This window comes from Callorhinus ursinus, unplaced genomic scaffold (assembly GCF_003265705.2).
Source record: "Callorhinus ursinus isolate GAN/ISIS: 27379988/994484 unplaced genomic scaffold, GSC_fseal_2.0 scaffold10, whole genome shotgun sequence".
Taxonomy (NCBI): domain Eukaryota; kingdom Metazoa; phylum Chordata; class Mammalia; order Carnivora; family Otariidae; genus Callorhinus; species Callorhinus ursinus.
The window spans coordinates 78,833,733-78,859,265 of record NW_027397072.1 but is presented as its reverse complement, the minus strand read 5'-3'; the positions used below and the strand labels follow the sequence as shown (position 1 = coordinate 78,859,265).

At 39.5% G+C, this 25,533-nt stretch overlaps 2 protein-coding genes across 12 annotated transcripts in view; one reads left to right on the top strand and one right to left on the bottom strand.

Annotated features, from left to right (window-relative positions):
* Positions 1-1,598: 1,598 nt before the first annotated feature.
* CUNH2orf15 (chromosome unknown C2orf15 homolog) lies at positions 1,599-22,819 on the bottom strand. The gene is made up of 3 exons (XM_073897850.1): positions 22,574-22,819; positions 21,923-22,038; positions 1,599-4,436 (listed from the first exon to the last, which is right to left on the bottom strand). The coding sequence occupies exon 3, from the start codon at positions 4,364-4,366 to the stop codon at positions 4,091-4,093; it is 276 nt and encodes a 91-aa protein (XP_073753951.1). The 5' UTR covers positions 4,367-4,436; positions 21,923-22,038; positions 22,574-22,819; the 3' UTR covers positions 1,599-4,090.
* Positions 22,820-22,976: 157 nt separating this feature from the next.
* TSGA10 (testis specific 10) overlaps positions 22,977-25,533 on the top strand; it is a 135,927-nt gene continuing 133,370 nt past the window's right edge. For 4 of the 11 annotated variants that reach the window (XM_073897840.1, XM_073897843.1, XM_025868990.2 and 1 more), the window contains exon 1: positions 23,092-23,185. Coding sequence is in view for 2 of the 11 variants with exons in the window: in XM_025868985.2 (XP_025724770.1) it covers positions 23,392-23,448 (57 nt within the window). In the remaining 9 variants the exon portion in view is untranslated. Of the gene's footprint in view, positions 23,186-23,323; positions 23,449-23,855; positions 23,875-25,533 lie in introns of those variants that run through there. The other 7 variants (XM_073897845.1, XM_025868986.2, XM_025868985.2 and 4 more) reach the window with 5 other exon arrangements.

Below are 25,533 nucleotides of genomic sequence, written 5' to 3'. Positions count from 1 at the left end.
GCCACTCAGGCGCCCTGTCCTTTGGTTATTCTTAACCCCTCTCCTACTTCACCGTCTCCACTGGTACCTTCTTCCACTGACACTCAGACATGAACTCTGACTCATCATAACCCGCCTACTTCCTTTTAGAGCAGAGCTTCTTCAAGAATTTGCTCCACGTATCCAGTATCTACTTCCTTACTTCCCATTCATAATCAGCCTACTCCAACATTTCTTCTGTCCCCATTCCATCAAGAGTGCTTTTGGAGGGGTGAGGGTGAAATGAGTCAACGTGGTCAAAGGTATAAACTTGCAGTTATAAGATAAATGAGTTCTGGGGACGCCTGGGTGGCTCAGATGGTTGAGTGTGTGCCTTCGGCTCGGGTCATGATCCTAGGGTCCTGGGATTGAGCCCCACATCGGGCTCCTGGCTCAGCAGGGAGACTGCTTCTGCCTCTCCCCCTGCTCGTGCTCTCTCTCTATATATATGTCTCAAATGAATAAAATCTTTAAAAAAAAAAAAGATAAGTCTTGGGGAATCTAATGTACAGCAGCATGGTGTCTACATTTAACAATATTGTCGGGGCGCCTGGGTGGCTCAGTTGTTAAGCATCTGCCTTCGGCTCAGGTCATGGTCCCAGGGTGCTGGGATCGAGCCCCGCATCAGGCTCCCTGCTCTGTGGGAAGCCTGCTTCTCCCTCTCCCACTCCCCCCTGCTTGTGTTCCCTTTCTCGCTGTGTCTTTCTGTCAAATAAATAAAATCTTAAAAAAAAAAAGACATTTAAAAAAACAATATTGTCTTATATATTTAAAAGGTGCTGAGAGTAGATCTAAAAATTCTCATCACAGAAAAAAATTGTAACTGTGTGGTGATGGATGTTAACTTATTGTGTTGTTTTGCAGTGTCTACATATATAAAATCATTATGTTGTACACCTAAAACTAATACAGTGTCCTATGTCAATTATATTTCCGTTAAAAATAGAAAAAAAGAATAAATAAAATTCTTTAAATCATTAAAGTGTTCAGGGCTGATGAATGAGTTCAGCTACTTATTCTCAAATGGTTGTGGGGAGAGGGAAGGGCCTTTGTACTAGCAACTTTTCTGTAAATTTGACCTTGTTTCAAAATAAAAGGAAAATAATATATGTTAGGTGTCTGACACTGTAATAAAGACTGTTAGTGCCCTACCCATGTTCCCTTTACCCCTTAGTCCATGCATCTGTTTTCAGCTGCTGTGAGCTAGGAGCTGTTGTGCCCAGAAACACCTGAGTGATTCATGCTACCTCCGTGCTCCTCCAGCTCCCTCTTCGGCTTTCTGGTGGCAACCAAGGCCAGACTGATAGGGGGTACAATAATCCCCCCCTTTGCCTCAAAGTGAGTAATGGGACAACTGTGCTATCTGATCCTTCCAGGGCACCCTGTGGATCAGACCAAGAATTTATTTGAGCTCTCATCCTTAGCTGACTCCTCTTGTTTCTCTCTGTCTTGCTTCCTTCACTCCCTTTTCCTAAAGAGTACACTCTTAAAAATCATGTGCACCTGAATCCCTGTCTCAGGCAGCTTCTAGGGAGTCCCAATTAAGATAGTCACACACTAGCTCAATAAATGAAAGCTTTTATTATTAGCATCCATGACAACACCAATGCATGTATAATAGGTTTAGATACCTTATTTTATGGATATGTTGGATTTAAAGTCTCCTAACATCCTTATTTCTGCTGAACTACACCTTTTTATATGGGGAATTTGCTCTTATTAGAAACAAGAGAACTCTGAAAAGTAGCCCCTTTAAGATACCACTTATAGAATTCTCCCAAAACATCTAAGTGAGGATATTGTCCTTATTAAGCTTGTTCCATTCCACCTTCTTCCAGGAAGTCTTTTTGGATTTCCCTTCTTGAGTGGGCTGCTAAAATTATGGCTTAGATTGGATTTGGGGATTCCAATTTTCTGTTGTCTTGGCAGCAATGGTTCTCAGTGAGGGTAATAAATGTTTGCATTTTTTATAGTCTCAGTGACTGGAGTGTGCTACTGTATTTCACAACCTGCAATGCAGGAGGCATCATGCACAATGAAAGATCATCTCAAATTCAACATCCGACATGACTATCAAATGTTCTGTTTGACATTCAGGGAGATGAAAAACAAGGCTGTAAATATCTGAGCCAAGCCCCTGTTAAAAAAAAAAAAAAAAAAGAAAGTGGTTTTTGCTAAGGTTACTGTGACATTTCATATTGCTAGATCCAATGGACCTTTCCATCCTTGTCTGACCTTTCAGTTGACTACCTCCACCATAACAACTACTGTGGGCAGTCTTGACATTACCTTGTCTTAGTTTTTTACTATCTCACTGCCAACTCCTCAGTTCCCTTTGCTAGCTCCCCCATGCTGACCAGCTCCTAAATGTTTGAGTTCCTCAAGACTTTGGCTCACACTATACATTCACCTTCAGCAATCTCATTCATTCCCAAGGCTTTCAATACCATTTCTGTATACTACTTCAAAATTTTTTAGTTACATACATATAACTGTCTACTTGCCTTGGAAACTGGGTTATGTGCCAAAACCATGCTCCTGAGTTCAGTCTTTTCCCCCAGAGAACCTCTGTGCAATAGCCTTTTTAGCTGGAGTTCCTTTCTTTTTCCTTCCTTCTCACTTTCAAACCATCATTCTGTCCTGCTAACCTTCACCAGGACTCTATCCCCTTCTCAAGACATTGACCATTACCATCATCTTACTTGGACAACTATGTCACTGCAAAAGCTATAAATGACATGACCTTAGGGAAAACTTCCTAGTTCCACAATTAAAAATCAGGTTTATGTGTTATGTGTCCTGTCCTTCTGGACATTTTACTTTTTCTTCACGGCACATCATAATTTGTATCTTACATAATTACTGTCTGATGTTCTATCTTCCCTGGCAGACAAACAGTAAACACTATGATGGCAGTGGCTATTTTATTGACCACTATATCCCCAGCAACAAGCACAGTGCCAGGTTAGGTGAACAAATGAAAGACTTGAGTTTTTTTCTCTCCCAAAGAATTATGTTCTGTAAATGATAAAAAGCATCATCCTACTAGCTTATGTCCCATTCAACAATTTTATTTAGCTCTAAGCTCAATATTCCCTACAAATATATCACATTTGTATTTTTTTGATTTATAAAATATTGCTTCCCCTAAAAGAAGATGCCTTTTCATCTTTGTTTTTATGAATATCATGGAGATTACTCACAATTGGGCATTAGAAATAGCCAATAAATATTAAAGTAGAGGAAAATGTTCAAAACATACATAATATAGTTACAGGTCACTATATGTCCAGACACAAAATGATTTCAATTTCATCTCTCAATACCTGGGACAATACTGCTGTCTCAAACTACTAGACATTTCAGTAAGAACGGCAAACTGATATATATAAAACAATTTTTTTTAATAATAGGCTGCTTTTTTATATTAAATATTAGTAGTATAAAATGGTAGTATCTATAAGATAAACTATTATACTTGGAAATAACTATTTTGTAATTTTGAAATGAATTCATTGTGGGGGAAAACAGTTTTAAAAGGATGATTTAAAATGTGAAATGCTTCTCAAGGTACGTAATTTATTGGTCTTTTGTAGAGTTTACCTGAAGTGATCTTTTACAGAACAGAAATGCAAAAATGCAGGAAGATAAAATACCCTAAAGCAAAATTCCAAACTATAAATCTTACAAAATTGGTATACCACACATAGTGTGAAATACAGATGTCAAATTGTTTGGGCACTGTTTTTTGATCACTTGTTAAAGAAATACATTACAATTAAAATATTTTGGTACCATTTAAATACTGTTATTCAAAAATTCTGATTTTTGACAAGGATAGAATGCCAGAAAATTTTGCTTTGAATTTTGGAAAGTTTTTTCCCCCTAAAACATTAACTTTTTTGAATACGTATCAAAAAAGTGAAGTCTAATGTGATTCATAAATAGTGAAAAATAAGCAATTGTCTACCTTCATTTTGTTAGATTTTTCTGATAAGGTTAAGTTCTCATTCAACATGCTCTCTTAGTTAAAAGCAAATTCTGGTTTCTTTGGCAGTATGTACAAATAACTTCATTCCACATCTGTCATTTCCATTCCATCATTTTCTTTAACATATACCACAGAACCCAAGGTTTTCTCTGAAAGAGATCCTGAGCCAATCGCTTTACTTCTTGTAAAGTGTTCTTCGTTTGTGTCTTCTAATCTTATTTTCTTGGTGTTTTGAAATAATTGAGTCACTGGTTCCAACTTGCTTTTCTCAGTCCCTCGCATCAAATGATCATCCACTTTTGAATCCATATGCATAGCAGATACCTGAGTAGCAGATTTACTAAGGGAAAATCCCATTGGGATGGTTGAATAAATATACTTTGCAGGTACCTCTTTAAGTAGTGGGAATGTTTCTTCAACTTGATTGCTTGGAAAAGAAATAATAACAAGTGAATACAGTGGGAATTTCAACTAACCTAATGGCAATGCTTGTTTTCATGAAACATCATGGTGGTGATGCCACAAATACAAAGTAAAATTGCCTTCCATCTCTGTTCACATTTTCTTTGTGGGAGGGTTTGCAGGTTCTACAGATTCTCTGAAAGTCTTTTAAAAAAGGAATTTACCAGATTTTATGCTTTATATCACCTTTAAGAAAATAATAGAACTTCTCTACTTAGGCCTTTATCATTTTTGCTATCAAAAACTTTTAATAAATTATTAATGGATTAAAGCAATAATTACTGAAGGCCAAACATTCTGCTAGATGTTCTGCCAAAAATAGATGCCCAAACAACTGTACACATTTATCCACCTACTAACACACCATCAAAATATACAAAGCAAATAGAGAACTGAAGGGAGAAACATACAGTTGTATAATAATAGTTGGAGACTTCAATATTCCACTCTCAATAATGGATAGAACAACTAGATAGAAGATAAGTAAGGAAATAGAGAACTTAATAAATTAAATCAACTAGATTTAACATTTACAGAACACTCTACCCAACAACAGCATACACATTCTCCAGTGCACATGGGACATTTTCCAGGATAGACTGTATGTTAGGCCACAAATTAAGTCTCAATTTATTTTTTTATTTTACAAATTTATATTTTGAGAGAGAGACAGAGATAGAGCGAGTGTGCTGGGGGGGGAGGAGGTGAGAGAATCCTCAAGCAAACTCCCCACTGAGCATGGAGCCTGATGCCGGGCTTGATCCCAGGACCCTAAGATCATGACCTGAGCCGAAATCAAGGCATCCCAAGTCTCAGCTGATTTTAAAAGATGGATATCATACAAGGTACCTTCTCTGACCACAACAGAATGAAGGTAGAAATCAATAACAGAAGTAAAACAGGAAAATTCACAATTCTATGGGAATTAACACAATCTTTAATAACCAACGGACCAAAGAAATCAGAAGGGAAATTAGAAAATACTTAGAGATGAATTTGAACAAAGTTATAGCGTATCAAAACCTATGGGATACAGCTAAATCAGTGCTAAGGGGGAAATTTATAGTTAAAAACACATTAACAAGACAAGACAGATCTCAAATCATCAACCTAACTTTGTAACTTAAGGAACTAAAAAAAGAAGAACAAACTATACTCATAATTAGCAGAAGAGAGGAAATAAAGATTAGAGCAGAGATGAATAAAACTGAAAATAGAAAAACAACAGAAAAAACAATGAAACCAAAAGCGATTCTTTAAAAAGAACAACAAAGATTGACCAAACTTTAGCTAGATGGACTAAGAAAAAAAGAGAGGAGACTCAAATTATTAAAATCAGAAATGAAAGTGAAGCATTACTACTGATTCTACAGAAATAAAAAAGGATTTATAAGAGAGTGCTCTAGGGTGCCTGGGTGGCTCAGTTGGTTAAGTGACTGCCTTTGGCTCAGGTCATGATCCCGGAGTTCTGGGATCAAGTCCCACATCGGGCTCCCGGCTCAGTGGGGAGCCTGCTTCTCCCTCTGACCCTCTCCCCTCTCATGCTGTTTCTCTCGCTCTCTCTCCCCCTCAAATAAATAAATAAATAAATCCTTTAAAAAAAATGAGAGTGCTATAAAAAGTTGTATGCCAACAAACTGGATATTCTAGTGAAATGGACAAATTCCAGAAACACAAAACCTACCAAGACTGTCATGAAGAAACAAAATCTGAATAGACCAATGACTAGTAAGGAGATTGAATCAGTAATCAAAAAACTCTTGACAAAGAAAAGCCCAGGACCAGATGGCATCACAGGTGAATTCTACCAGACATTTAAAGAATTAATATTTCTCAAACTTTTCCAAAAATTGAAAAGGAGGGAATACTTCCTAACTCATTTTGTGAGGCTAGCATTACCTTAACACAAAAGCCAGGTCAAGACACTACAAGAAAAAAAATTAAACAAACAAACCTGTAGACCAATATTCCTAATGCACATTAATATAAAAATCCTCAACAGAATACTAACAAACTGAATTCAGCAAAGTATTAAAAGGATTATACACCCTGAACAAGTGGGTTTACTCCTAGAATGCAAGAAAGGACCAATATATGAAAACTGATCAATATACCACATTGAAGAATGAAGGAAAAAAAATCACACAACTGAGGGAGGAGCAAGATGGTGGAGGAGTAGGAGACCTGGATTTCCTCTGGTCCCAGGAATTCAGCTGGACAGGGATCAAGCCATTCTGAACACCTACGAACTCAACAGGAGATGGAAGAAAAGAACAGCAGCAACTCTGAACAGAAAAGCAACCACTTTCTGGAGGGTAGGATGTGCGGAGAAGTGAATCTGAGGCAATATTCGGGAGGACAGACGGGGGGGGGGGGGGGGGGGGGGGGGCCTCCGTCAGCCACCACTGGCAAGTGATAGAGCAGCAGAGCGCAAAATCGGAACTTTTAGAAGTCAACTCCGCTGAGGGACGTTGCTCCAGTGGCTAAGCGGGGGGTGGGACCCTCACGGGACAGCGTGGTCTCAGGACCCTCAGGGTCAGAGAGAGACCGGGGGTGCCTGAGTGCGGCAGAGCTCCCAGGTATCGGAGCGGGGAAGCTGGCTGCAAAGACGGAGCCGAGGAGCGGGTTCTCAGCTCGGGGTTGCCATAAATTGTGATCCGCGGCATAGTCGGGCCACTGTTCTTCCAGCAGGTACCCAATAAGTGGCAGATCCGGGGAGACTCCCCTTCCTCCCTGGGAGGAGCGGCGCGGGAGTGCACTGCAGGACTCTGCTGGGTTTGGAGACTCCACACCGGGTCGGGTGCCAGAGATAGAAACGCTTGGTCACAGGCCAGGTGAGCATGGAATGCGGCTGGAGCCTGGGGAGATGAGAGTGACTGACTGCTTTCCTCTGGGGGCTCACTAAGGAGTGGCACCCCGAGCTCTCGGCTCCTCCGGGGCCAGAGATTGGGAGGCTGCCAATTTCACACTTGTCCTCCAAAGCTGTACGGAAAGCTTGCAGGGAACAAAAGCTCCCGAGAGCAAACCTGAGCAGATTACTTAGCCCAGCCCCTGGAAAGGGCGATGCAATTCTGCCTCAGGCAATGTCATCTGAGAATCACTAAAACAGGCCCCTCCCCAGAAGATCAGCAAGAACAGCCAGCCAAGACCAAGTTTACCGATCAATGAGAATGGCAGAACTCCAGCAACAAATAAAAGACATCCGAATCAGCAAAGAAGAAGTCAAACTCTCACTCTTTGCAGATGATAGGATACTTAATGTGGAAAACCCAAAATATGCCACCCCAAAACTGCTAGAACTCATACAGGAATTCAGTAAAGTGGCAGGATATAAAATCAATGCACAGAAATCAGTGGCATTCCTATACACCAACAAGACAGAAGAAAGAGAAATTAAGGAGTCGATCCCATTTACAATTGCACCCAAAACCATAAGATACCTAGGAATAAATCTAACCAAAGAGGCAAAGAATCTGTACTCAGAAAACTATAAAATACTCATGAAAGAAATTGAGGAAGACACAAAGAAATGGAAAAACGTTCCATGATCATGGAACCAGAAAAGACCCCGAAGAGCCAGAGGAATGCTGAAAAAGAAAAGCAAAGCTGGTGGCATCACAATTCCAGACTTAAAGCTCTGTTACAAAGCTGTAATCCTCAAGACAGTATGGTACTGGCACAAAAACAGACACACAGATCAATGGAACAGAATAGAGCGCCCAGAAATGGACCCTCAACTCTATGGTCAACTAATCTTTGACAAAGCAGGAAAGAATGTCCAATGATAAAAAGACAGTCTCTTCAACAAATGGTGTGGGGAAAATTGGACAGCCACATGCAGAAGAATGAAACTGGACCATTTCCTTACACCATACACAAAAATAGACTCCAAATGGTTGAAAGACTTAAATGTGACACAGGAGTCCATCAAAATCCTAAAGGAGAACACAGGCAGCAACCTCTTCGACCTCAGCCGCAGCAACTTCTTCCTAGAAACATCACCAAAGGCAAGGGAAGCAAGGGCAAAAATGAACTATTGAGACCTCATCAAGATAAAAAGCTTTTGCGCAGCAAAAGAAATAGTCAACAAAACCAAAAGACAATTGACAGAATGGGAGAAGATATTTGCAAATGACATATCAGATAAAGGGCTAGTTTCCAAAATCTATAAGGAACTTCTTAAACTCAACACCCAAAGAACAAATAATCCAATCAAGAAATGGGCAGAAGATATGAACAGACATTTCTGCAAAGAAGACATCCAAATGGCCAACAAACACATGAAAAAGTGCTCAACATCACTTGGCATCAGGGAAATCCAAATCAAAACCTCAATGAGATATCACCTCACACCAGTCAGAATGGCTAAAATTAACAAGTCAGGAAACGACAGATGTAGATAAAGTTACCAAGACAAAAACAAAAACAAAAACAAAACAAATAAGCAAAAACCAAAAACCAAACCAAAACAAAAAAACTAAAGGAATATGTGAACACTAAACCAGCTCTGTAAGAAATATTAAAGAGGACCCTTTGAACAGAGAGAGAGCCCAAAAGTAACAAAGACAAACAAGGAAAAGAGACAATCTGCAGGAACAGAGACTTTACAGGTAATACAATGGCACTTAATTCATATCTTTCAATAATTACTCTGAATATAAATGGGCTAAATGCTCCTATCAAAAGACATAGGTCTCAGAATGGGTAAAAAAACAAGACCCATTGATATACTGCTTACAGGTGACTCATTTTAGACCCAAAGACACCTCCAGATGGAAAGTGAGGGGGTGGAGAACCATTTACCATGTTAATGAACATCAAAAGAAAGGTTGAATAGCCATCCTTATTTCAGACAACTAGATTTTAAACCAAAGACTATAATAAGAGATGAAGAGAGACACTATATCATAACAAAAGGGTCCATCCAACAAGAAGATGTAACAGTTGTAAATATTTAGGCCCCTAAGTAGGGAGCAGCCAAATGTATAAATCAATTAATGACAATATTAAAGAAACTCATTTATAATACAATAGTAGGGGACTTTAACACCCCACTTGATACAATGAACAGATCATCTAAGCAGGAAATCAACAAGGAAACAAGGGCTTTGAATGATACACTAGACCAGATGGACTTCACAGATAGATCCAGAGCATTTCATCCTAAAGCAGCAGAATACACATTCTTCTCGAGTGCACATGGAACATTCTCCAGGACAGATAACATACTGGGTCACAAATCAGGATTCAACCAATACAAAAAGACTGAGATCATACCATGCATATTTTCAGACCACAAAGCTATGAAACTTGAAGTCAGACCACAGACCACAATAAGAAATTTGGAAGGACCACAAATCCATGAAGGTTAAAGAACATCCTGCTAAAGCGTGAATGGGTCAACCAGGAAATTAAAGAAGAATTAAAAAAAAAAAATACATGGAAGCAAATGAAAATGAAGACATGACAGTTCAAAACCTTTGGGAGGCAGCAAAGGTGGTCCTAGGAGGGAACTATATAACAATACATGCCTTCCTCAAGAAGCAAAAAGGACTCAAATACACAAACTAAACTTACACCTAAAGAAGCTAGAAAAAAACCAGCAAATAAAGCCTAAATTCAGCAGGAGAAGGGAAATAATAAAGATTAGAACAGAAATCAATGATAATAGAAATCAAAGAAATAGTAAAACAGATCAACAAAACAAGGAGCTGGTTCTTTGACAGAATTAACAAGATTGATAAACCCCTGGACAGACTTACCAAAAAGAGAAAGGACCCAAATAAATAAAATCATGAATGAAAGAGGAGAGATCACAACCAACACCAAAGAAATACAATTATAAGAGAATAGTATGAGCAATTATATACCAATAAATTAGGCAATTTGGAAGAAATGGCTAAATTCCTAGAAACATATAAACTACCAAAACTAAAACAGGAAGAAATAGAAAACCTGAACAGATCCATAATCAACAAAGAAGTTGAATCAGTAATCAAAAATCTCCCAACAAACAAGAGTCCTGGGCTGGATGGCTTCCCAGGGGGAATTCTACCAAACATTTAAAGAAGAATTAATACCTAGTCTTCTGAAGCTGTTTCAAAAAATAGAAATGGAAGGAAAACTTTCAAACTCTATGAGGCCAGCATTACCTTGATCCCAAAACCAGGCAAAGACCCCATCAAAAAGGAGAATTACAGACCACTATCTCTGATGAACATGGATGCAAAAATTCTTACCAAGATACTAGCTAATAGGATCCAACACTATATTAAAAGGATTATTCACCATGATCAAGTGGGATTTATTCCTGGGCTACAGGAGTGGTTCAACATCTGCAAATCAGTCAATGTGATGCACCACATTAATAAAAGAAAGGATGAGAACTGTATGGTCCTCTCATTAGATGCAGAAAAAGCATTTGACAAAATACAGCATCCTTTCCTGATAAAAACTCTCCACTGTGTAGGGACAGAGGGAACATACCTCAATATCATAAAAGGCATACATGAAAAACCCACAGAAAATATCATTCTCAGTGGGGAAATACTGAGAGCTTTTCCCCTAAGGTCAGGAACATGACAGGGATATCCACTCTCACCATTGTTGTTCAACATAATACTGGAAGTGCTAGCCTCAGCAATCAGGCAAGAAGAAGAAATAAAAGGCATCCAAATCGGCAAAGAAGAAGTCAAACTTTCACTCTTAGCATATGACATGATACTCTATGTGGAAAACCCAAAAGACTCCACCAAAAAATTGCTAGAACTAATACAGGAATTCAACAAAGTCATAGTATATAAAATCAATGCACAGAAATCTGTTGCATTTCTATACACTAACAATAAGTAGCAGAAAGCGAAATCAAGGAATTGATCCTACTAACAATTGCACCAAAAATCATAAGATACCTCGGAATAAACCTAACCAAAGTGTTAAAAGATCTATACTCTGAAAACTATAGAATACTCATGAAAGATATTGAGGAAGACACAAAGAAATGGAAAAACATTCCATGCTCATGGATTGGAAGAACAAATATTGTGAAAATGTCTATGCTACCTAGAGCACTCTACACATTTAATGTAATCCCTATTAAAATTCCATCAACTTTTTTCAAAGAAATGGTACAAATAATCCTAAAATTTGTATGGAAACAGAAAAGACCCCGAAAAGACAAAGTAACGTTGAAAAAGAAAACTACGGTGCCTGGGCCGCTCAGTTAAGTATCTGACTCTTAATTTTGGCTCAAGTCATGATCTCAGGGTCCTGGGATCAAGCCCTGCGATGGGCTCCACACTTGTGGGGAGTCCATTTGAGGATTCTTTCTCTCCCCTTCCCTCTGCACTCTCTCTCTCAAGTAAATAAATAAATCTAGGAAGGAAGGAAGGAAGGGAAAAGAACAAAGCTAGAGCATCACAATTCTGGACTTTAAGCTCTATTACGAAGCTGTAATCACCAAGACAGTTGATACTGGCACAAAAACAGACACATAGATGAATGGAACAGAATAGGAAGCCCAGAAATGGACCCTGAACTCTACAGTCAAGTAATTTTCAACAAAGCAGGAAAGAATATCCAATGGAAAAATGACAGACTCTTCAACAAATGGTGTTGGAATAACTGGACAGCCACATGCAGAATGAAATTGGACCACTTTCTTACACCATACACAAAAATACACTCAAAATGCATGAAAGACCTAAATGTGAGACAGGGATCCATCAAAATCCCAGAGGAGAACCCAGGCAGCAACCTCTTTGACCTCAGCCACAGCAACTTCTTCCTAGAAACATTGCCAAAGGCAAGTGAAGCAAGGGCAAAAATCAACTACTGGAACTTCATCAGGATAAAAAGCTTTTGCACAACAAAGGAAGCAATCAACAAAACTAAAAGGCAACCTACAGAATGGGAGAAGATATTCACAAATGACATATCAGATAAAGGGCTAGTGTCCAAAATCTATAAAGAACTTATCAAACTCAACACGCAAAAACCAAAAAAATTCTGTCAAGAAATGGGCAGAAGACATGAACAGATATTTCTCCAAAGAAGACATACAAATGGCTAATGGAGACATGAAAAAATGCTCAACATCACTCGGCATCAGGGAAATACAAATCAAAACCACAATGAGATACCACTGCACACCTGTCAGAATGGCTAAAAAAATGAACAACTCAGGAAACAACAGATGTTGGGAAGGATGCGAAGAAAGGGGAACCCTCTTACACTGTTGGTTGGAATGCAAACCGGTGCAGCCACTCCAGAAACAGTATGGAGGTTCCTCAAAAAGTTAAAAATAGAGCTACCCTATGACCCAGCAACTGCACTACTAGGTATTTATCTGAAGGATACAAACATAGTGATTTGAAAGGGCACCTGCACGCCAATGTTTGTAGCAGCAATGTCCACAATAGCCAAAATATGGAAAAATCCCAGATGTCCATCAACATATGAATGGATAAAGAAAATGTGGTGTGCATGCGTGCGTGTGTGTGTGTATATGCGCAATGGAATATTACTCAGCCATCAAAAGATGAAATCTTTGGCGCCTGCGTGGCTCAGATGGTAAGCATCTGCCTTCGGCTCAGGTCATGATCCCAGGGTCCTGGGATCGAGTCCCGCATCAGTCTCCCTGCTTGGAAGGGGGCCTGCTTCTTCCTCTCCCTCTGCTGCTCCCCCTGCTTGTGCTCTTTCGCTCTGTTAAATAAATAAATAAAATCTTAAAAAAAAAAGAAATCTTGCCAATTGCAATAACATGGACAGAACTAGAGGGTATTATGCTAAGTGAAATAAGCCAATCAGAGAAAGACAAATATCTCATGATTTTACTCATATGTGGAATTTAAGAAACAAAGACCTCACAGGGTACAAAAGAGTATAGAATGAAAAGGAAGTCTCCCTCTCACCCTGTCTCTCAACCCATAAATTCCTTTCCCTGGATTAAATACAGTTACCAGTTCTTCGTGCATCCTTCCAGATACATTCTCTGCCTTTGTGTTCCTTTAAAACACACCCATTATAGAGAACTTAGGTTGTACAGTGTTTGGTGTCTTGCTTTTTTTCACCTCATATTTTTTGGTGATTTAAAAAATACATGCCCTAAAAAGCTGTGTCACCTTGGGGCACCTGGGTGGCTCAGTCAGTTAAGTGTCGGACTCTTACTCATATGTGGAATTTAAGAAACAAAACATGAACATGGGGAAGGGAAGGAAAAATAAAATAATATAAAAACAGGGAGGCAAACCATAAGAGACTCTTAACTATAGGAAAGAAACTGAGATTTGCTGGAGGGGAGGTGGGTGGAGGGATGGGGTAATTAGGTGATGGGCATTAAGGAGGGCACTTGATATAATAAGCACTTGGTGTTATATGCAACTGATGAATCACTAAATTCTACCACTGAAACTAATAATTTACCATGTTAACTAAATTGAATTTAAATAAAAAAAATTTTAAGTTGCATTTCTGTGCCCTAACAATGCATAATCTGCAAAGGAAATTAAGAAAACAAATCCATCTACAATAGCATAAATAGAACAATAAAATACTTAGGAATTAACCGAGGTAAAATACTTGTATGATGAAAACTACAAAACACTGCTGAAAGAAATTAAAGAAGACATAAATAAAACATATCCCATGTTCATGGATTAGAAGACCTAATATTGTAAGATGTCCATACACTCAATGCAATCCCTATCAACATCCCAGTGACGCTTTTTGCAGAAATAGAAAAATTCGTCTGAAAATTCATATGGAATCATGAATAATCAAAACAATCTTGAAAAAGAAGAACAAAGCTGGAGGACCCACACTTCCTGATTTCGAAACTTAATAGAAGGCAACAGTAATCAAAATAGTGTGGTACTGGCCTAAAAGCAGACATACAGACCAATGTAACAGAAGAGAGAGCCCCAAAATACCTCAGATATATGGTCAAATGATTGTTGACAAAGGTGCTTAGATCATTTGATGGAGAAAAGGACAGTTTTTTTCAACAAAAGGTGCTGGGGAAACTGGATACCCACCTGCCAAAGAATGAAACTGACCTTTACCCAATACCATATGCAAAAATTAACTCAAAATCTCAAAGACCTAAATGTAAGATCTAAAACTATAAAACCGGACACCCAGACAGCCAGTACCCATCTATTAATGTGGGATCCAGAGTCAGAAAAACCTTTAAAAAAATCTCAAGAAGACCTTGCTCAGTGCCCCAGCTTTAAAGGAAATGACCTTGGGTGATCTAACCCAGGCCCAGAGACCAGCTCAAGAGCAAGTGGGATATTTACCAAGTGCTTGTTAGAGCCTATCTGGGAAGGCCTGCATACAGTGATTTTAGCCACTCCAATAGCAGTCAAAGTGCCTAAATTTGAAACCTGGATCCACCATTTTGGAGTCAAACCCTAGTCCCCAATGGGGTCTAACAACAGGGAATTGAAATCCCTCTGTGAACCCAGAGAGGACCTCAAACTAGTCTTGAAGCGACTAGACTCAGAAAAGTCTTCTTAAATGTTACTTTCCCTATATCCCATCAAAATCATAAGTCTTATTGCATTCCTTTCGCCTGCCCTCTCAGAGTATGTGGGGAGTTCACTAAAACATCCTGTATCTCTCGCTGGACCCCTGGTTGTACTCGGTCTTGCATTGTGCTTTGGGCCTTGCCTCCTAAATGCCCTAACCCACTTTATATCTTCCAGAATAATGGTCATCAAACTCCAAATTGTGGTTCAAATGGAGCCTCACATAGAGGTCAAACCAGACATCTACAGGGGACCCCTTGATAGATTGAGATGAGAGGTACACTGACTGCTGCCCCATTCAACACCCGTGACCAGCAGGAAGTAGCTACAATCAGTTGTTGCCCTTCTTCCTTAATAGCACTTAGGGTTACCTCTTCAGAGGGTTGGGGGAATGATGAAGGATAGCTGGAAGGCAGGCAGGGTTCTCCCACCCTAAGAGGAAACCACCCTTAAAAGGATTTTATACCACGCTGAATGTACTTAATACACTGGACTGTACACTTAAAAATGGTTAAGATGGTAAATTGTATATTTTACCACAGTACAAAAAAAAAGTCCAATAAAGATACAGTACCTCTTAGTACAGATACCCAATCTGTCAAGAGATATGAGTGTGCAACACAGAGGGAGGGCTTGGAAAGGTTCTGAAAGGAGGGGAGCATAGGTCAGGGTTGGGCTTTGAAAGAACTTGATAAGGATGGCAGAAGGGACCAGCTTCCTGGCCAAGGAAGACAGTGAGGACTTCTGAAAGCCCAGTGCTTGTTAGACACAGTGATGTACTGAAGATGCTTTAGCAGTAATGTGAGATCTGGAACAGACTTATGAATGAGAGCACTTAATCACTTTTTTGGAAATTATTATTTCTTTGATATTTAGGTACTGTGGTATCTTTTATGAATTTGGAATTTCATTCCCATCAAGCTCTAATCATTTATTGACAGAAGATCTCTAAAGACATCATCTTGAAACTTTGTTATCCATGTGTGGTTAGTGTTTATAACACTATCAGTGTTTATAACAGAAGAGTCCTGGGCCTGTTGTGGTATCCTAACCATACTAGTTACTCAGAAGTTGTTAATGTAACAATTAGGAAATGGCTTTTTAGGAATCAAATACAATTTAGCTAAATTTTTAAAAGCTCTCTCTGATGATATTCTAAAATGTAGGTATACCTATTTCTTAGATTTGGAAACTGAAGGTGAATTTTTTTCTCATCAAATATATATCTAATACTATCTTCAAATTAATAAAATTGAATTTATTCTATTCTTAAAACAAATTAGCCTCTACTCAAAAATGTCAATGTATGAAAGACAAAGAGAAACTGAAGAATTGTTCCAGATTAAGGAAGACGAAAGAGACATGATTTCCAAATGCAATGAATGATCCTTATTTGGGGAGGTGGAGGAGAAATGTATTATAAGGGCCATTTCTTGGACAATCGGAAAATATGAATATGGATGGTTTATTAGATAATAATATTGCATTAATGTGAAATGCCCTAAATGTGGTAACTGTACTGTGGTTATATTACTGAATGTCCTTGTTCTTAGGAGATACATGCTGAAATAGGGGTAAAGGATCATATCTACAACTTGCTTTCAAATTACCTAGCAATAGATAAAGAGAAAATAAAATGTTTAAAATGTTAACAATTGTTAATCTAGGTAGGAAAGGATAAAAAATTGTTCAGTGGATTGTTCTTGTTAAGTTTCTGTATGTTTAAAATTTTTTCAGAATACAAAGTTGAAAAAAGCTAAAAATAATATACAATTGACCCTTGAACAACACAGGATTGAACTACATGCATCCACTTATATGCAAATTTTTTTTTCAGTAAATATGGCATGGTAATGTAAATGTATTTTCCTCTTATGATTTTCTTAATAACCTTTTCTCCTCTCTAGTTTATCGTAAGAATACAGTATATAATACATATGACATACAAAATATGTGTAAATTTTTAATATTATTGGTAAGGCTTCCAGTCAGCAGTAGGCTATTAATAGTTTGGTTTGGGGGGAGTTGATAGATATATGCAGATTTTTGACTGCATGGGCAGGGGGTTGGTGCCCCCCAACCCCTGCATTGTTGAAGGGTCAACCATAGTAACAAAACTCTGTAAAACAACATACTGCATTTGAAATCAACAATGGTAAAATAATGGTAACATATAGAATTCTCAACTAGCACATTAAATTTCAGTTTAACAGAGAGATTGAGGAGGAACCAAATGCAATAGGGTAGATTTGGCCCTTTGAGTCTCACCTTAACTTGTCTGGAATCTTGAGGACATGAAGGGAGAACAAGTCTATTTGAGGCCTCTTTGGCCTGGCATTCAGATTGCCATTCAAGAAGAAATCTTGAATGCATAAGGAAGAATAAAGTTCCATAAGAAACTAAATAAATTTGGACATACACAACAGGAGACTTGCCTTATCATTAGATATGCCACAAAGTGAAAGTAAAAAAAAATGTATAGTTTAGTACAGGTTCAGGAACAAAGGACCAACAGAACATGACAGAGTTCCAGTTTGGACCTAGTCATGTGCCAGAACTTCACAAATGGTAAAAGTGGCACCATACAACAAAGGGGATAGAACAGACTAAGTTTAGTAGGATAGTACTGTGAATACCAGCTCATGATGGGGATGAAAATAAAGCAGGATCCCTTTTTTATATGCAAACAAAAGTGGACTCCAAATGCAGTAAAGACCCAGATGTGAATCACAGAACTATAAATGCAGTTTTAAAAATGCAGGACAAAATATTTGTCACTGTGGGTGGAGAAGGATTTCTTGAATAAAAACTAAAAGGCTTAGAGAATAAGGAAGAAAACAGATGGACCTGATTACTCACAATTAACTTCTATTCAATAAAGAAACTATAAACAAAATGATGGAGATTGGAAGATGTGCTCTATAAAGCAGACAAGGGATTTGCAGCTAGAATGTAAGAATAACTACAAATCAACAAGAAAAAAGGAAATCCAATAGGAAAATGGGCAAAGGATGTAAAGACATAATTCACAGATTGGAGAATCCCAAATAGATAATGAGTACATAAAGAGATGTTCAAACTTACTAGGAACCAGAGAAATGCAAGTTTACTACCATCTGAATGGCACACTAGAAAGGTGGATAGGGCGCCTGGGTGGCTCAGTTGGTTAAGCGACTGCCTTCGGCTCAGGTCATGATCCTGGAGTCCCGGGATCGAGTCCCGCATCGGGCTCCCTGCTCAGCGGGGAGTCTGCTTCTCCCTCTGACCTTCTTCCCTCTCGTGCTCTCTCTCTCTCAAATAAATAAATAAAATCTTAAAAAAAAAAAAAAAAAAAAAAAAAAAGAAAGGTGGATAACATGGAGAATTAAGGAGAATATAGGATGATGGGAAACCTTGTGCATTACTGGTGGAGTAATTTTTAGCTCCTATTTCATATTCCACATCTAATCCTTCAATGAATCCTGTTTCTGTTTCTATTCTTGCCCAACCCTTCCCATTGAATTTTCCTCAAACTGTATCTGGAATGAGCCTTTTAAAACATAAGCTAGATTTCATCAATCCTCTCTGCTTACCACTCTGCTCTAGGTACCTTCCATGTCAGAGTGAAAGTGAAATTGTCTACATATTGAGTCTCCAGCTGTGGTAGGCAGAATAATGGTCCCCAAAGAAGTCCACATCCTAATTCCCAAAACCTGTGAATATGTCACATGGCAAGGGGAAATTAAGGTTGCAGATGGAATTAAGGTTGCCAGTCAAGTGACTTTGAGGTGGGGAGATTATCCTGCTCTCATCATTGGTTATCAATGTAATCACAAGGGTCTGCATAAGTGAAAGAGAGGTGGGAATGTCACTGTTCGAATGATGCAATGTGGGAAGGACCTGACTGGCCATTGCTGGCTTTGAAGATAAAAGGACACCATGAGCTGTACAAAGCAGGTATTCTGCAGGAGCTGGAAAGGCAAGAAAATGGATTCTCCCTGAGAGCCCCCACAAGGAATACAGCCCAGCTGACATCTTGATTTTACTCTAGTGAGATCCATTTTGAACTCCTAACCTCCAGAACTGTAAGATAATACATTTGCGTTGCTTAAAGCCACCAAATTTGTGGTAAATTATTACACCAGCAATAGGAGACTGATACACCAGCTAACATTCTGTCCTCTCAAACTCCTATCTCTCTCACTCATTCTGCCCCATGACCTCATTGCCGTTCCTAAGTACATGCTGTGCTAACCCCTTATGCTTTAGGGCTCATGCACTTACAGTTCCCTCAGTCTGAAGCAATTTTTAAATTGCAAACCACTGTTATAAAATAGACAAAACACATGGTTTTTAGATAATGGACAAAAAGCTGTGCAGGAGAGTAATCCCTGAGAGAAAGGAAATAAACGAGGTGAGTGCTATGAGTGCTCACTGCTTAGAGATTTCAGGCTTCTGCACAAGGAGGGGGAACCGACAGTGTGTCTGGTTATTTCAATGAGTTGAGAAGACAGGAGTTCAGAGTCTGTAGAAGCCACAGTCACTAGAACTTGTGGAGAGAGGGGCAGTGAGAGAAAGTCCTCCAGAGATATGCAGAGGATTCCCCACAATTCTTTGGCTGAGTACTAATCAGGAAACACATGTGCAAGGAAACTACTGGGGCCTGAGAAAGAACCACCAAAAAGGAAAAGGCTGAATAGTCTGCAGAGCTTCCACAGGGTCAGGAATGGAGTTCCCACCAGCCTGAGTGTAAAGAACTAACACACAGGACATTGATCAGAGTCCTCAGAAAGGTACTGGCTTCAGAAAGAGGCCAGATTAGCCCTAAAGAGTATTTTGGATGTAACAAAGCTTAAAAGGAAGCTTCTAAAGCATTGCTGTCCAACAGAACTTTCCTCAATGATTTAAATATTCTCTATCTATTGTCCACTATACTAGCCACTAGCCATATGTGGCTTTGGAATTTGAAATGTACATAGTGCAAATGAAATCTTAAGTTTTATCTAATTTTATTTAATATAATATTTAATATATAATCTTATTTCATATTAATAATTTAGGTTTTATCTAATTTTATTAATATAAATTCAAAATGCCACATATAGCTAGTGGTTACTATTTTGGACAGTGCAGCTCTAAATGATACAACTGTTTCCAAGTAACATCACTACATCTCAGAAGGAAGCCTAAATATATTTAAAGAAAAACAAAAACAAAAACAAAAACTTCCAGCACCCAACAATGTAAAATCTGCAATGTCTGACAGCCAAAAAAATTAACCAGGCAAAACAAGCAGAAAAATACGACCCATAAGCAGGAGAAAAAAAAATGAGTTAATAGAAACAAACCCAGAAAGGACACAGGTGATAGAATTAGTACACAAGGACTTCATCAGCTATTTTAAATATATTCCATATTTTCAAGAAGATAGAGCAAAGCATGAGCATGATGAAGTTAGAAATGGAAGATATTAAAAAGAATTAAACTTCCAGAGATGAAAAAACCAATCTGACATAAAAAATACTGTGGATGGGGTTAACACTGCCAAAGGAAAGAAGAGCGAACTTGAAGATGTATCAAAAGATGTATTAAAATGAACAGAGCACCAGTTAGCTGTGGAACAACATCAAGCAACTTAACATATGTTCAATTGGAGTCCCCAATTTTTTTCTTAGGGAACCAAGGAGGTATAGGGAAAAAAAGACAAAATAGAGGTTTCCTTTTTTTTTTTTTAAGATTTTATTTATTTGAGAGAGAGAGAGAGAGAGCACAAGTTGGGTGAGGGGCACAGGGAGAAGCAGGCTCTCCCCTGAGCAGGGAGCCTGATGCAGGGAGCCCAACTTGGGGATCATGACCTGAGCCAAAGGCAGAAGCTTAACCGACTGAGCTACCCAGGCACCTCAAAATAGAGACTTTCATAGTGAAGCTTGTGAAATGATGGGGGAAACTAAGGGAACAGAAAACCCAGACCTTAGAATTACACAGGAGTGTAACAGCAGGTGAGCACAGGTAGTATAAAAGGATTAGTTGGGGCAGGATGGAGCACTTACCACTCTGGAATTCCATAGAGGAAAGAAAATATTCACTTTCTTGGGTTGGGGGACAAAATCAACAGTCCTTGATAGGAAAAGAAAGGAAAATCTTCATGCCCTGGTTTGGCCTTAAAATGTCCTTTTCCCTACAGTCTTTCCAAAGAATCTTCAGTAACATCTAGTTGGTGCACATAAATGCTTAAGCTTTTCTTACATTTTCCGTAAGGGAAATATGGAAGGTAGGAAAGTACTTTTTTAAACATTTTATTTATTTATTTGAGAGAGAGTGAGAGAGAGAGGATGAACGGGGGGAAGGTCTTTTTTTCTCTATACCTCCTTGGTTCCCTCAGCTGAGCAGGGAGCTGGACACTGGCCTAGGACCCTGAGATCATGACCTGAGCTAAAGGCAGACACTTAACCAACTGAACCACCCAGGTGCCCCTAATTTTAAAATTAAAAAAAATTTTTAATTAAAAAAAATTTAAGTAAGTTCTACACCCAATGTGGGGCTTGAACTCACCACCCCAAAAGCAAGAGTCACATGCTCTACCAACTGAGCCAGGCAGGCTCCAGTTCATGTTTCTTTGTAACTTATTTTATCAGTTAGGCATAATTATATTTCAGAGGAAATGTACCTCTTGAAACCTCTGAATTCTTTAAAAGAACAAGGACACTCAAGTTAATTTTTTAGTGTCTAGGCTATACCCACAAAGTATATGATAGCTGAAAAAAAATGCTACAAACTAGGAGATGTAATGGCACAAATAATGGTGAAATCAGAGCAGAGATGGGGAGAACATATGGCACTTATAATTAAATGTACTTCTACGGAGAAATTTGTTCTAACATGTGTTTATGACTGCCAATAATATATTACCGGGGCGGGGGGGGGGGCGGGAAGGAGTACTCACCTGGGAAAAACAGGAATTGTTAGTCTCTTCAAATGTGAAATTACTTTTGAAATAGAGGTGCAAACTTAATCAAGATCATCAGAGAACAGCTATAAAAATCTAGTTACCTATTTCACCTGTAGGAAAAGACAAGCAGATAAAGCCATTAGAATTCAGAAGCGCTTGTGTTAAGACAATTTAATATTAAGAAATGTTTAAAAAACAGTATTTCTTTTCAAGCCGGGCTCCCAAAATTTGGCAGAGTAATGCAGTTCTCATTCTTTTTCACTAAAAACTCATTTCTCCACTTTTAGGTAATGTGGTTAACTTTAACATAGTTGGATGGCCAAAAATATTACACCTGGTTAAATTAGTGTTCCAAGACTGAAGGCGCCTACTCAGAAGACAAATGTAAATGGTATTAAACAGGCAAACAATCGATACAATATTAAATATCAAGTGAGATAGTATACCCCTTCCTCTTTTGTTAACCATCACCAGTTTTTCTGGAAAGGGGTCTCGGAGAAGAACTGGCATGTGGAGAAGGAATACCAGTCAGGAATCTGCGCCTTTTCATTGCTAGGTCTGCCACTTCCCGATTCAACCATGACTGAATCATGCAGAGCTGACCCGGTCGTGGGTTCGCTGGCTCCGCAGGCTGCAGGCGCTTACCCGAACAGAACTGCCCTCTTCCGAGAGGATGCAGCAGCAGAACCCGACCTAGGAGACTCCCCGAAAACCGGCTCCTGGCTACGGCTGGAGAGCTCAACAACCTCCCAGTGCCCAAAAGCAGCTCTAGGGAGTAACGAGTCCACTGAACTTGGGTCCAAAACGGTACCGTATCCCTAGGGGGAAAAAAATGCAACAAAGCTGCAATAGTGAAGCAGCAGGTGTTTTAGAGCCGAAGGAAGAAGGCAGGAGATACAGCCCTGCGCATGCGTGTTCTATGTGGGTGCGGCGGCCGCAGGCAGGGAGTAAGAATTATATGATGAAGAAGCGGGCAGCGGCTGGTTACTAGGAGACGGGACGCTCGTGTGGGACGTCTAAGCGCTGCGTGGGCGTACGCCTGCGCGGCGCGGATGGACCAGGAAGAGGCCTCTACTACGCGCCCTGTAAGGGGGACAGGTGGACGTACGCGTCTCTACGTGCGTGGCTGTGCGCGCCCCGGTGTAGTCCCCGCGAGAGGGAGGGTCGAGCCAGGTACGCGTGCGCACGGGAACTGGGGGCGCGCGGGACGGAAGCGGAGCGAAGGCGCCGGGGAGGTGGAGGACTAGCCCCCCTCAGGTACAGAGCGTGGGGGCGGGGCCGACGGCGGCGCCGACCGGCGCTAACCGCCCCCGCCTCCTTCCCTACGGGTCCCGCCTTCCTCTGCCTCCGCTGGGGTGGGGCCAGGTCGATTTGTGGGTGGGAGGGGAGGGGAAAGGGGCGGAGGATGGAGACGGAGAGGGATCTGGATCCCTGGCACAGGTCAAAGCCTGCCAGTCGTCGAGATGAGCTCCGGGGAGGATGACGGGCCGAGAAACCCTGGGAGGGACTCGGAGCTCCAGGTAGAGGCAGCAGGGATGCACCGGGTTGGGATAAAGCAACTCCTGGATCGGAAGGCCCTGCAACAGGGCAGGTGTGACGGGGATTAGGTTGTGGGTGATCTCTGAGGTGGGAATTCCCTGTTTGACCAGCTGTGAGGGACGGTAGCGGACAGAGTTGCGTCCAGGGAAGCCCTCCAGGAGCAAACTTTGCCGCTGTTGTTGTTTCTTGGGCGCTTAGGGTTGAGCCCAGTTCCTATGGTGACCGCTTCGCTTCCTGCGGCAGCTTTCCGCTTGGTTGTTGGGGGAACTGTTCTGTTTAGAAACGCCTGGAGTGGAGGTGAGGAATTTGGAAGTCAGAGATTTGGGAGTTCAACCTGTCTTCTTGGCTCCCCGCCTCTCACTTCTAAGCCTCTTTATAGACTTTGGGAGGGGAAGGGCCGAGATTACGTAGGTATTTGCATGCAAATCTCACATAATTTCAGTAGAAATTATACACAGGAAAGGCAGGTAAACTGGGTTTTGTTTGAAAACACATTTGAGACTAAAGTTGAATAACCGCGGCGATTATGGACCTGATACCTAAATACGCATAGGAATACTTTGTTATTGTTTTTTTTTTCTCTTTTTTAAAGATTTTATTTTTTTGTGAGGGAAAGAGAGCACACAGGCGGGGGGAGGGGCAGAGGGAGAAGCTGACTCTCTGCTGAGCAGGGAGCCCGATGGTATAGTCAAGGATTAGGGTTTCAAGAACGATTTGCATAGATGGCATAGCCCCAGTGTTTTCCTTCTTCCATTCCAGGCCCTTATATCGCAGGATATTCGTTGTTTTAAATTTCCCGCACTGGTTTTCAGTATTTAAAGTACACTTTTTTTTTTTTAACCTGTAAGGAAATAAATAGACTAATAATTGGTTTATAACTAGAAGAAACTAAGTTAGTTATAAACGTAAATGGAAAGTGTCACATTCAAATCTGCCTTCAGGATAAAACTGATTCTTGTTTGTATCTTAATTGTTCAAGGAACTAAACCATTCAATTTTAATTAGTGAGAAATAACTAGGAAGGTATATTAATGAAATATTTATAGTAAACAATAAATTTTGGCATTATTTAATGGCAGCTTGCAAAATATATCCTATTTTGTTTATTGTCTGAAAAAGTCACTGCTTATAGTCCAGCATAGAATCAGATGTAGAGATTCCGTTGGCTCCTTTTCTGTCTTTTTTAGTTGCTTAGATCAGTTTTAGGGTAATTTGCTTTTAGAGTATTCCATACACAGAGACAGAGCAGGTGTTATTATTTATTCTCTTTTCTCATCACATGCTCCCTCTTCTCCCCAGATGTAGCCACCATCCTGATTTCTATGATAACCACTTCCTTGCTTTTCCTTAGAGTTTCACCATCTTTGTATGTGAACATGCACATTCTAGTTTGGCTTGTTTTTGAACTTTATATAAATGGAATTGTAGTAAATATTCCTTTCTAGTTTGCTTCTTTACCCAACGTTGTTTTTAAGATTTATCCTTGTTGCTTATAGTTAGTTTGTTGTTTAGTGTTTAGCTACTCTACTATTAAGGTTTTTACAGTTTTTGGTAAACATGAACCACTGCTGTGGACTTTTTCATACATGTACGCCATGATAATCTTTTGAATTAAGCTAGTTAGTAAGGTAGTTCTATTTGTCTTAGTTATGGGATTAACATCAGTTTATTATTAATATTTTTTAGTTCAGGAAAGCCTCTTGAAAACAACTCCTTAACCCCTTATGTTTCTTAGAGGTCTTGATAAATGATCACTTCTAAGGCCATTGTTTTATGCTCCTTTAAAAAGACAAGTTATTTCTTTACAGAATAGTCTGGATGAAGAGAAGTAAGGAGCTTGAATTTGGTTGGATAACTGGAGAGATTATTTCTTTTTCATAAGAAAGGTTAAGCATTGTGTCTTTACTGTTTTGTTTGAAGTGAATTCCCAAAACATTTTTTTCACTTATTTTTATAATACAAAAACTTATCTCAAAATTATTCATAAAACTGTGTGGTTTTCTACATCTTTCTGTTAGTAAGGCTATTCCTTCCTACCTCAAAGTATCTGTCAGTATAAACTTTTG